At 61.6% G+C, this 12,121-nt stretch overlaps 1 protein-coding gene across 2 annotated transcripts in view; it reads left to right on the top strand.

The window, feature by feature from the left end:
• DPYSL5 (dihydropyrimidinase like 5) overlaps positions 1 to 12,121 on the top strand; it is a 102,500-nt gene that overhangs the window by 53,549 nt on the left and 36,830 nt on the right. For both annotated transcript variants that reach the window (XM_074947290.1, XM_074947291.1), the window contains 6 exons: positions 5,390 to 5,548; positions 7,698 to 7,877; positions 8,341 to 8,409; positions 9,518 to 9,562; positions 10,619 to 10,694; positions 11,764 to 11,920. In XM_074947290.1, coding sequence (XP_074803391.1) covers positions 5,390 to 5,548; positions 7,698 to 7,877; positions 8,341 to 8,409; positions 9,518 to 9,562; positions 10,619 to 10,694; positions 11,764 to 11,920 — 686 coding nt within the window. The remainder of the gene's footprint in view (positions 1 to 5,389; positions 5,549 to 7,697; positions 7,878 to 8,340; positions 8,410 to 9,517; positions 9,563 to 10,618; positions 10,695 to 11,763; positions 11,921 to 12,121) is intronic.

Below are 12,121 nucleotides of genomic sequence, written 5' to 3'. Positions count from 1 at the left end.
TAGTTAAGGACATTGAAGTCAATGGTAAATGGGACAAAATACAACATGGTTTTACAAAAGGTAGATCGTGCCAAACCAACCTGATCTCCTTCGAGAAAGTAACAGATGTGTTAGACAAAGGAAACGCAGTGGATCTAATTGACCTAGATTTCAGTAAGGCATTTGATACGATGCCACACGGGGAATTATTAGTTAAATTGGAAAAGATGGGGATCAATATGAAAATTGAAAGGTAAGGATTGATAAGGAATTGGTTAAAAGGGAGACTACAGCGGATCATACTGAAAGGTGAACTGTCAGACTGGAGGGAGGTTACCAGTGGAATTCCTCAGGGATCGGTTTTGGGACCAATCTTATTTAATCTTTTTATTACTGACCTTGGCACAAAAAGCAGGAAAGTGCTAATAAAGTTTGTGGATGATACAAAGCTGGGAGGTATTGCCAATTTAGAGAAGGACCGGGATATCATACAGGAGGATCTGGATGACCTTGTAAACTGGAGTAATAGTAATAGGATGAAATTTAATAGTGAGAAGTGTAAGGTCATGCATTTAGGGATTAATAACGAGAATTTTAGTTATAAACTGGGGACGCATCAATTAGAAGTAACGGAGGAGGAGAAGGACCTTGGAGTATTGGTTGATCACAGGATGACTATGAGCCGCCAATGTGATATGGTCGTGAAAAAAGCTAATGCGGTCTTGGGATGCATCAGGAGAGGTATTTCCAGTAGGCATAAGGAGGTTTTAGTACCATTATACAAGGCACTGGTGAGACCTCACCTGGCATACTATGTGCAGTTCTGGTCTCCCGTGTTTAAGAAGGATGAATTCAAACTGGAACAGGTACAGAGAAGGGCTACTAGGATGATCCGAGGAATGGAAAACCTGTCTTATGAAAGGAGCCTCAAGGAGCTTGGCTTGTTTAGCCTAACCAAAAGAAGGTTGAGGGGAGATATGATTGCTCTCTATAAATATATCAGAGGGATAAATACCGGCGAGGGAGAGGAATTATTTAAGCTCAGTACCAATGTGGACACAAAAACAAATGGATATAAACTGGCCATCGGAAAGTTTAGACTTGAAATTAGACAAAGGTTTCTAACCATCAGAGGAGTGAAATTCTGGAATAGCCTTCCAAGGGAAGCAGTGGGGTCAAAAGACCTATCCGGCTTCAAGATTAAACTCGATAAGTTTATGGAGGAGATGGTATGATGGGATAACAAGATTTTGGCAATTAATTGATCTTTAACTATTCATGGTAAATAGGCCCAGTGGCCTGTGAGGGGATGTTAGATGGGGTGGGATCTGAGTTACTACAGAGAATTCTTTCCTGGGTATCTGGCTGGTGAATCTTGCCCACATGCTCACGGTTCAGCTGATCGCCATATTTGGGGTCAGGAAGGAATTTTCCTCCAGGGCAGATTGGAAGAGGCCCTGGGGATTTTTCCCCTTCCTCTGCAGCATGGGGCGCGGGTCACTTGCTGGAGGATTCTCTGCGCCTTGAAGTCTTTAAACTATGATTTGAGGACTTCAGTAGCTCAGACATAGGTGAGATGCTTTTTGCAGGAGTGGGTGGGTGAGATTCTGTGGCCTGCATTGTGCAGGAGGTCAGACTAGATGATCATAATGGTCTCTTCTGACCTTAATATCTATGAGTCTATGAGCACTGGCTTTCCTCTGCCAGTGCGTTGCCTGTTTCCCCTGGTCTGGTCAGCCCCAAAGTCCCTCAGCAACCCCCAGCCTTGACTGGCCTGTAGCGCCACCATTCGCAGTTGGGCTGCTCGGCACGTTGGGCAGGCCACGGTGGGTTTTCGAGAAGAGCTAGGTGGTGATGCTGTGTGGGGCGGGGGTAGGTGGAGGCCAGGGCTGAGGTTCTGCCAGCCCCCGCTGAGCAGGGGTCCCTTCGTTGCTCCCTCCCAGCGGGGGCATGATGAGATCCCCCGCCCCGGCTGCAGGGCAGGGTGGCTCTTTCCATGTTCACCTGCCCAGTGGGGTGTGTCCTTTACCCTGAGCCGGGGCCCGGAGCCAGCCCACGTCCCCTCCGGACAGAGCTTGGGCAGGCTGCTGTGGAGGGTGCTGCCCTGCGAGTCCATTGGCAAGCTGAAGCTCGAGCCGGCTGTGGAGGATCATGAGCAGCACCTGGCACTGGTGCCCCGGAACTGCCCAGCTGCCATCCCTGGGGAGGTGACAGACTTGGTCATGACCTGAAAGCCCTACATGGACTGGTCCAACCCCTGCATGCCCCATGACCAGCAGCAGAGCGCCCCGGGCAGGAGAGGGAGCTGCTGGCAGGGCCTCTTCTGGGCTCCCTCCCCAGCCTGCCAGCCACCAGCACCCGAGTGCCAGGCCTGGCTGCTTCAGTGGCTCTGGGCCGGGCTGAGCTGGCCAGGCAGGGCTCCGGCCCATGAACTGGAGGGCAGCTGGGGGGCTTCCTTCAGGTGCTGACGTGTAGTGCAATGCCTGGAGGCTTGGGGTGGGGCACTGCTGGCGTGGGGTCTGCAGAGTACCCGGGGTGGGGGCTGGTGTTGGATACCCAGGGAGGTGGGGGGCTCGGTTCTTGTGCATTGGGGGTGCTGAGATGAGAGAGTGTGCGTGTGTGCGCGCGCGCGCACTGAGGGTGTTTTGCTCAGGACTTAGACGTGGTGCTGCCTGTGAGCAGTGATGGGGAGCTGTCCGGGGGCTCCCCCCTCCTCTCCCTGTGGCTTCCCCGGTGCTGCTGGAGCACAAGTCTCCTGGGCTGTGCACGGGAGCTCCTGCCGGCTGGGGGCACATTGCCGACAGGTCCGGGGGGCTCCCGGTTCCTGTAGAAGGCTTGTTCCGTGGCCTACCAGGCCTCTTAGCACCTGGGAGTGGGTGTGTCATAGAAGATCAGGTTTGGAAGAGACCCCAAGAGGTCATCTAGTCCAACCCTCTGCTCAAAGCAGGACCAACCCCGACTAAATCATCCCAACCAGGGCTTTGTCAAGCCTGACCTTAAAAACCTCTAAGGAAGGAGATTCCACCACCTCCCTAGGTGACCCATTCCCGTGCTTCACCACCCTCCTAGTGAAATAGTTTTTCCTAATATCCCACCTAGACCTCCCCCACTGCAACTTGAGACCATTGCTCCTTGTTGTGTCATCTGCCACCACTGAGAACAGCTGAGCTCCATCCTCTTTGGAACCCACCTTCAGGTAGCTGAAGGCAGCTATCAAATCCCCCCTCACTCTTCTCTTCTGCAGATGAAATAACTCCAGTTTCCTCAGCCTCTCCTCATAAGTCATGTGCCCCAGCACCCTAATCATTTTCATTGCCCCCCGCTGGACTCTTTCCAATTTGTCCACATCCTTTCTTTAGTGGGGGGCCCAAAACTGGACGCAATGCTCCAGGTGTGGCCTCACCAGTGCCGAATAGAGGGGAATAATCACTTCCCTCCATCTGCTGGCAATGCTCCTACTAATACAGCCCTATATGCTGTTGGGCTTCTTGGCAACAAGGGCACAGTGTTGACTCATATCCAGCTTCTGGCCCACTGCAATCCCCAGGTCCTTTTCTGCAGAACTGCTGCTTAGCCAGTCGGTCCCCAGCCTGTAGCAGTGCCTGGGATTCTTCCATCCTAAGTGCAGGACTCTGCACTTGTCCTTGTTGAACCTCATCAGATTTCTTTTGTTCCAATCCTCCAATTTGTCTAGGTCACTCTGGACCTGTAACGGGGCGGCGACTCACCCCTGCGGCGCCTTCTGCTGGTCGTCCAGGGAATTAGCGTTCCAGCCTCTGGAGTGCTCTCTGCAGGCCAGTGTCCCGCTTGCCACTGGCTCCCCTGTCCCTCCTGGACCCTGGTGACCCTTTTACCCAGGGTGCTGCCCCCTGGCAGTACCCCCACAGTCTCTGGGTCTCCCCACCTTGGGGAACCCCCACCCACTAACCCCACCTTGCCTCAGTCTTTGGCCACTGCCAGTCACCATTGAGCCCCCGCACACTGGGGCAGACTGCAGTGTATAAGCCAATCATCACAGGCAAGGGGGGTTTGGACCTGCTGTCTCTGCCTTCCCATGGGCTGCCCCCTGTAACCCCAGTACCTATCGGGCCTTACCCTAGGCCTGCAGCCTGGGGGGTTTCCAGGCCGGAGCTCCTCAGCTCCCTTGGCCTTCCCCCACCCTGCTCCACCTCCCGTACTCTGGTACGCTCCCCAGCAGCCAGGCCCATCTCCCTCCACAGCTAGAGGAGACTCTGTCTGCTCCTGGCCCACTGCCCTCTGATACGGGCCAGCTGAGCCTGCTTCCCCAATCAGCCTGGGAACTGCTTGCTCCCAGCCACATTCCTCTCCTGGGCTGTTGTAAGCCATTTAAGGCCGGAGCGGGTGACCCCGCCACTACAGGACCCTATCCCTACCCTCCACGTATCTACCTCTCCCCCCAGCTTAGCATCATCTGCGGACTGGCTTAGGGTGCAATCCAGCCCATCCTCCAGATCAGTTTTGAAGATGTTGAACGAAACCGGCCCCAGGACCGACCCCTGGGGCACTCCGCTTGATACCGGCTGCCAGCTAGACATTGAGCTTAGCACTGCCGGGGTCTGTGCTGGGCAGCTGTGGTCGGGGGCGGGGACGGGGATCGCTGAGCTATGTCTGCTCCCCACCCTCTCTGCCAGCTGGGCCTCACACTGCGGGCTGGACTCTGGGGTGCATAGGAACCTCCCAGGGAGAGTCCAGCTGCTCTGGGGCCATCTTTGCAGCCCCTGCCTCTGGCTGTGCAGGGAGCCAGCCAGATGACTCCTTCCAGCCTGGCCGTGCTCGTGGGGGGAGCCAGCGTTCCCCATCCTGACTGGACTTCAGCCAGTGCCCACGGCCTGCTCCGGCTTGCTTGGCCCTAGCCTGGCTGAACGGTTCGGGGGTAGCAGGCTGGCCCCTCGCTGGGCTGACTCGCCAGAACTCCCGGCTGCCTTGCAGAGACAGACCCACCCCTGGGTAGGGCACTAGCCTGGGACTCGGGAGAGCAGGTCTCAATCCCCACCTGTCCAGGCCCTGCCCTGCACACAGGGGGTGTGAGGAGAGAGACACTGCCGACTGGGTGATGTTCGGGGACTGCAGTGCTGGGGGCCATAGATGTGCCTGGATTCGTAGGACAAGACAGAGCAACCCATAGCCACTTACTGTAGGACCTAGAGAAAACTCGTTTTTTCTTCCCTCCCATCAGCTGGGTGTCTGAGCGTGTTCCCGCAGCCTCTCCCCAGAGCGGTGTCTGGATCAGGGCGAGCAGGTGATCAAACAAGCCCCACAGAGCTGTGGGTTGCAACCTGGGGGCCCAGCTGGGTTCACCGAGGGCAGGACGATGACCTTTGCTCAGCCCAGTGTAAACTCCCTGCTGCCCTGACCAGCATGACTCGAGCTCCTCTCCTGTCCCCGGCAGGCTGCTCTGGTTGGAGGGACGACCATGGTCATCGGCCACGTGCTGCCCGACAGGGAGACCTCCCTCCTGGATGCCTACGAAAAGTGCCGGAGCCTGGCCGACCCCAAGGTCTGCTGTGACTACGCCCTGCACATGGGCATCACCTGGTGGGCCCCCAAGGTGAGCGAGGACCCCAGTGCTCAGTCTGGCGAGGGGCCAGTGGCCAGGCTGCAGGGGCTCGTGCCGCATGCCTGCACCCCACCCCCACATCTCTCGGTGGCTGGTTCTCTCCCATCCCTGTTACTGTCTGTATTGCACTGGCAGCTCCTGGGCCAGCCATTCACAGGGACAGGAACCCTGAAAACATGCCCAGGGGCTGAGCCCTCCTGAGTCCTTTCCTCCTGGCTTGGCATGGGACCCCAGCTGCCTCGTGCGTGCCCCACTGAGATCCCCGCTGGGGGACGGGCACTGTGGTAGTGGGTGCTGGCTCTGCAGAGCTGGGCTGGGGGTGGCTTCTGGGTGGGGCAATGCATTTGGACTGAGGCTGGTTCATGGGGTGGCCATGAGCTGGGACAGCCCAGGCCTGAGCCGTGGCACATGCCCCAGGGCCAGAGCGACCCCCCTGGCAGCCCCAAGGAGAGCTGCTCCCCCACCAGGACCCTGCCTAACAGCAAGGGGGCTGCAGTGCCCCCAGTGCTGCTGGGGGAGGGTGTGCTGGGGGCCAGCTGGGCGTCTCAGACCCTTGCCAGGTGCCCCCATGGGAGGGCGTGCCAAGGTGTATGAGCAAATGGGGCCCTGGGCCAGGAGGACAGCTGCTGGAGCCAGTGCTACCTGCCGCCCTGGCCAGGCTGCTCCAGCTGCTTAGCTGCTGTTTGGGTTGTTTTGTATGAGCCCCCTACCCCTCCCCCAGCCCCAGGCTCTGCTCTGAGCTGTCTGTACCCGCTGCTAACCCCACACAGCAGCAGCCGCTCACCCGCTAGCCATGGGCTGCTCAGCCAGCCCCAGTGCCGCAGACGGACACGGGCTGTGCCCTCCACACCCCGCTGGCCCCAACACCCCCCAGCACAGATGGCAGGATGCTGGCCCAAGGCCCCGTGCGCTCCTGGCATCAGTGGAGTTGGGGAATGCCCAGCATGGGGTGACCGAGTGAGCCTTGGACGAGAGGTAGAACCATGCGCCCACATGTTGGTGCTGACAGCTGCAGCCTGGCCTTCGCCAGCTCCCTCCAGCCCCAGATTCCCAGCCCTTCGTCCGTCCCTTTGTGCTGTGTGGCTGCGGGAGCTCCCATGGAGCTTTGCATGAGTTGGGCGTGGGGTGCAGTTGGTTTACCCCTACCCCAGAGCAGGCTGCATGCCAGGGCTATCCCCAGGCACCAGGCCCTTCCTGTATAGGACCTTCTCCAGCCATAGCTCTCAGCTGGTCTGTGTCTGCCCCTGGGCAGCTAGCACAGCGCTCTCCCTGCTCTCAGGCATCGCCAGTACGCCAGCCCCAGCTGGGGTCACCCTGGCCGATGGGGTTTGCTGCAGCTCCCCCAGCATGGGATCGTGGGGTTCTTGGGGGGCAGGCCTGGCCCCTGGGCTGCTGCTCGGGGCCCCAGCGGTTCTGCACTTGCGATCACAAGCCCAGGGCTCCTGCTGCCTTGTGCTGACATGCCCCCCGCCCTGGCTGAGGCCCACGCTGACCTGCCCTCGGTCAGAGGTTCTCAACTGTTTTTCTTTCTGAGCCCCCCCAACATGCTATAAAAACTCCATGGCCCACCTGGGCCACAACAACTGGTTTTCTGCATATAAAAGCCAGGGCCGGCTTTACGGGGTAGCAAGCAGGGCAGTTGCCTGGGGCCCCATGCCACAGGGGGCCCCATGAAGTTGCATTGCTCAGGCTTCAGCCCCATGCGTTGGGGCTTCAGCTTTCTGCCCTGGACCCCAGTGAGTCTAATGCTGGCCTTGCTTGGGGGCCCCCCTGAAACCTGCTCAAGGCCCTCTACGGGCCCGGATCCCTGGTTGAGAACCACTGCCCTAGGTCTTCCGGTGACAGCCGTTTGAGCTGCTTGAGTTGGCTGGTTTGTCCGTGTGCCAGTCTGCATGGGACTGGCTCTCCCGCACATCCTAGGTGACAGCCGTTTGAGCTGCTTGCTGCTGGTGCGGGGCCGAGCACGGCTGGTGTCTGGCCCCCCTAACCTGGTGGCACACTTGATCTTGCTAGAGGGCAGGTGGAGGGATGGGTTCTGCTCTGCACATGGGGCCCAGTCCTGTGGGAGCGTGCCCAGCCCCACGGCAGATGGCTGGCCTGGCCGTGCCTGTCCTTCACCCTGCCCCCCGTGGCCCGGCAGGTGAAGTCGGAGATGGAGAGCCTGGTGCGGGAGAAGGGGGTGAACTCCTTCCAGATGTTCATGACCTACAAGGACCTGTACATGCTGCGGGACAGCGAGCTCTACCAAGTCTTCCTCGCCTGCAAGGACATTGGCGCCATCGCCCGGGTGCACGCTGAGAACGGGGAGCTGGTGGCGGAGGTGAGCACACGTGGGCTGCGCCGGGGCAGACGCTGCCGAGGATTGTGGCTGGAGAGCTGGGGGCTCTTGGTGAGCTCGTGCTGAGAAATGTGTACCTTGGACGGGCAGAGCTGAGCCCCATGCTGCTCCCCGCCCCCCAGACCCACGTCACCCCCCAGAGGGTTGGTTTGTAATTCGTCAGCAAGTGCCATTCTTGGAGCCCATGGTCAGCTTTAGTGGGGTGCTCAGGATGAGGGGCAAGGCGGCTGTGGGGAGAGGAGCCGTCTCTGCCCACACACGGGCCGTTCAGGTACAGGGGGCTGGGCCCCAAATGTGTCCAGGCCGCTGGGGCCCAGCTAGGCCGAGGGGACAGAGAGGGGATTCAGGGCAGCCTGTGCCCACTCAGACTGACCCAGGCTCTGCTGGGCCTGGGCTCCCTGCTCCTGCTCTCGGCTCTTCCCACCAACCCCCTGTTCCCTCCCAGGGCGCGAAGGAGGCGCTGGATTTGGGCATCACGGGACCAGAGGGAATCGAGATCAGCCGACCGGAGGAGGTGAGGCCTGCGCTGGGCTCCCCTGCCCTCTCCATGGGCGGCAGCAGGCAGGGCTCCAGGCCTTGGAAGATGAGCGACAGGGCCCGCAGCTAGGGGTTCCCATCACTCCTCCTGGGGCCCCATCCTGGCTAGACCAGCCCTTCTGGGTTTGCTGGCAGCTCTCTGCTCTCCCAGCCGCCCCTCAGTGCTCGTCCCCAGCCCTTAGCTCCTGCTGGGCGCTGCGATGGAGTGTGCCGGGCACCCCAGCCCGAAGGCCGCTCAAGTGCAAGCTCCCCACAGCCTGGGACACTCCAGCAAACGTGGCCCCATCCGGCGCCCTGCCACGCTGGCTCGTTCCAGCCACGCTGCTTCTGTTAGCGGGCCCTGGCGCCCCACCGGCCTGTGCCTGGATGAGCTGTGTCCATGTGCCGCAGCACGGCTCCGTGAGCGCTCGGCCTCGCCCTGCAGACTGCCTGCTGGCCAGGGGGGTCTCCTCCCCAGCCCCCTCCCAGCCACGCGATGGGGAGCATTGGCTGCCCCAGCCCCTCCCAGCTGCCGGGGGGAATGGCCGTCCTGCTCCTTCCCCTTCCCCACCCTCTTGTGCTGTCCCTGCCCTACAAACTGCCTTACCCCACCCCGTCCTGGGGGTGAGCCTCCCCCACCCTGCTGTGCCCCACCCCCAGCCGGGCACTGAGCCTCTGGACCCCTCCAGCTGTGTCCAGCTGCTCTGTGATCCAGCCATTGCCTGGCTGGGCAGGAATCTAGCCAGCCTGTTCTCAGTGTCTGCTGAGCACTCACCCTGGGGTGACCAGGGCCCTGTGGGCTGCTGTCTCCTTGACTGGGGGCTGGTCAGGCGGGCTGTGGGGCAGGAAGGCCGGGCCACCCGGTCATGGGGCAGGCTCTTTGGGAGCTGCACCGACAGGGGGCCATGTAGGTTCCTCACTAGAGAACGGTGATTTCCCATCACACCAAGCACGGGGGCCAGCTTTGGGGGAAGGGTCTCCAAGCCCTGCTGTGGGAGCCGCAGTGCAGGGTTCTCTGGACGGGGGGCCGTGTAGATCCCCCAGAGGTGGGGCTGTCGCAGGTGGTCTGCACTCAGCAGAGCGTCACCGTCTTTTCTGTCCCCCAGCTGGAGGCTGAAGCCACGCACCGTGTGATCACCATCGCCAACCGGGTGAGTGCCCCCAAGACACCCCCTCACACACACACACAGCGCCCCTGATCTGGGCACGGTCAGAGCTCTCTGCCCCCGCCCTGAGCCCTCCTCACTCCTGGGCTGCCCAGCAGGGAGTGCCCCTGCTGGCCATGCTGCCCTCCATTCCCCCCGCCTCCACTCAGCCCCTCTTGGAGCTGTGGGGCCTGGCCGTCAGCAGGAAGCTTGCAATGGCCCCTCCTCCCCCATTCCCCGCACTGGTCCCGCTTGCGAGTGCCCAGCCATTCCAGCCCCGCACTGTGCTGCTTGGTCAGACTGTGCCAGGACACCTGGGTCCCCAGCTCTCAGCTGTAACAGACAGGACCCACCTCACCTCACCACCCTAACCAGCAGTGGAGCTGGTGCTGGCCCAAAGCCCAGCTGTGCTCACGATGGCATGGCTGGGGAACAGGGCCCTGGCTGCAGGGGGAGGTGGGGTGGAGCTGGACTCTTGCCCCACCTCCCTGCGACTGTAACCCGCCCCCCTCCCCCCAGCCCTGGTTCTTGGCCGGATCCTGAGCCAGGCCCGGGCAGGGGATGGGCACTGCCCAAGGGTGGGAGCAGAGAGCTGGGGATCAGTCCAGGGGCAGCAATGGTAGGCGTTGGCGGGGATTTTTTGGAGAAGGCAGGATCCTGTCTGTTGCGGGGGAGGGGTTTCTTGTGTGTTTGGTGCCCCATCTGTCCCTGGGACCCTGCCTACACTGGGCTGCCTGCCCAATGGACACAGCCTGTCCGGCCCTGGAGCCCAGGGCCCCCTGCCGGGCTGCTGGCCCCCTGGAGATGGCCTGTCCATCCTTGGAGCCCTTGGTGACGTTGTCTGTGGGCACAGGGCCATGGCGGCTCCCTGAGCGGCTCCCCGGGGGGCGCCCCCGCCCAGAGGGATTGCTGTGCTCTAGTGGGGGGTGCAGGGGCAGAGGTGGGCTGGGCTCTCGCCTTCCCACGGACTGGAGCCCTTGGTGTGTGCCCTGGCCGGGGGCGCCTGGCAGGGCAGGCTGAGCCAGCTGGCACCGGTGCTGAGACCTGCGCTGTCCCTCTCAGACTCACTGCCCCGTCTACCTGGTCAACGTGTCCAGCGTGTCTGCCGGCGACGTCGTGGCTGCCGCTAAGATGCAAGGTAAGGCTGGGCGCTGTCCCTCCGTGGCAGGGCTCTGCGCTTGGGAACTGCGACCAATGGGAGCTGCGGGGGTGGTGCCTGCGGGCAGGAGGGCAGCGTGCGGATTCTCCCTGGCTGCCCATGCGCCGAGGGGCTGCAGGGACTTGGCGGTTGCTTTCTGGGAGCCGCGGTAAGTGCCACCGGGACCCCGAACGCCCTGCCCCAGCCCTGAGCCCCCTCCTGCACCCCAAACCCCTGCCTCAACCCAGTGAAAGTGAGTGAGGGTGGGGGAGAGTGATGGAGGGAGGGGGGATGGAGTGAGCAGGAGTGGGGCCTTGGAGAAGGGGCAGGGCAGGGGCAAGGCCTTGGGGGAGGGGCAAGGCAGGCGTGTTCAGTTTTGTGTGATTAGAAAGTTGGCAACCCTACCCCCAACATGCACCCCCACCTGCTGTCCAACCCAGCCTCACCTCTCTACACGGCTCCCAACACACACCCAGCCTCACCCCTCCAGGGCCCCCAACCCAGCCCCACCTCTCCACACAGCCTCCAGCACATGCCCCCCAGTGACACCGCCGTCCCCAAGCAGCGTGGGGGGTGGCCCAAGCCCCAGCCACGTTGCTGCCCTGCAGTGATGGTATGTGGGGCAGACAGAGGCTCTGTGGTCCTGAGAGCCCCGGGGTCTAGTAGCCGCAGCATAGGCCTGGGGTGAGGGCACCAAGTCCTAGCCCCTACCTGGCTCTGCTGATACGTGACCCAAGCAAGTCCCTCCCTGTCCCCCTGCCTCAGTTTCCCCCATACCATCAGTGTAATGCTGTGCCCAGGCGGCAGGTGCCAGCCCATCAGATGGCTCTGCGGAACCCAGCCCAGGGTCCCTGTGCTGGGGCGGCTGGTGCCCGCCCGTCAGACGACTCTGCAGACCATCTCCTCCTTGGGGCGGGGATCCATCTGCTGCCTCGCCATGTGGCTGGCAGGGTGGCGAGAGAAACACTCCTGCCCCTAGGCAATCCACACGCTGCCCTGGGCTGCAATGGGCACCACCCCAGCGCCAGAGCCCGTCCCCCCGACACCCGTGTCCGCTCTCTCTTTGCAGGGAAGGTGGTGTATGCAGAGACCACCACGGCGCACGCCACGCTGACGGGCCTGCACTATTACCACCAGGACTGGTCCCACGCCGCCGCCTATGTCACCGTGCCGCCCCTGCGGCTGGACACCAACACCTCCACCTACCTCATGAGCCTGCTAGCCAAGTAAGGGCTGCTGGGCACTGCTGGGGGCCCGGGGCTGCTGGGCAAGGGGCTAATCCTGCGGGTCTGGCGCTGCCTGAGTCTCGTTAGAGCCCCAGGCAGGGCACTCTCTGCCCCGCTGCTGGGCGCTAGGGAGGCCCCAGCCATGGGCGCGTGGTCTGTAACGAATGTGCCAGGTGGCCCTGCCAGGTGTGGAGAGCAGCA

The sequence above is a fragment of the Natator depressus genome, chromosome 3 (genome assembly GCF_965152275.1).
Source record: "Natator depressus isolate rNatDep1 chromosome 3, rNatDep2.hap1, whole genome shotgun sequence".
Classification (NCBI taxonomy): Eukaryota; Metazoa; Chordata; order Testudines; family Cheloniidae; genus Natator; species Natator depressus.
This window is presented reverse-complemented; position numbering and strand designations above follow the sequence as displayed.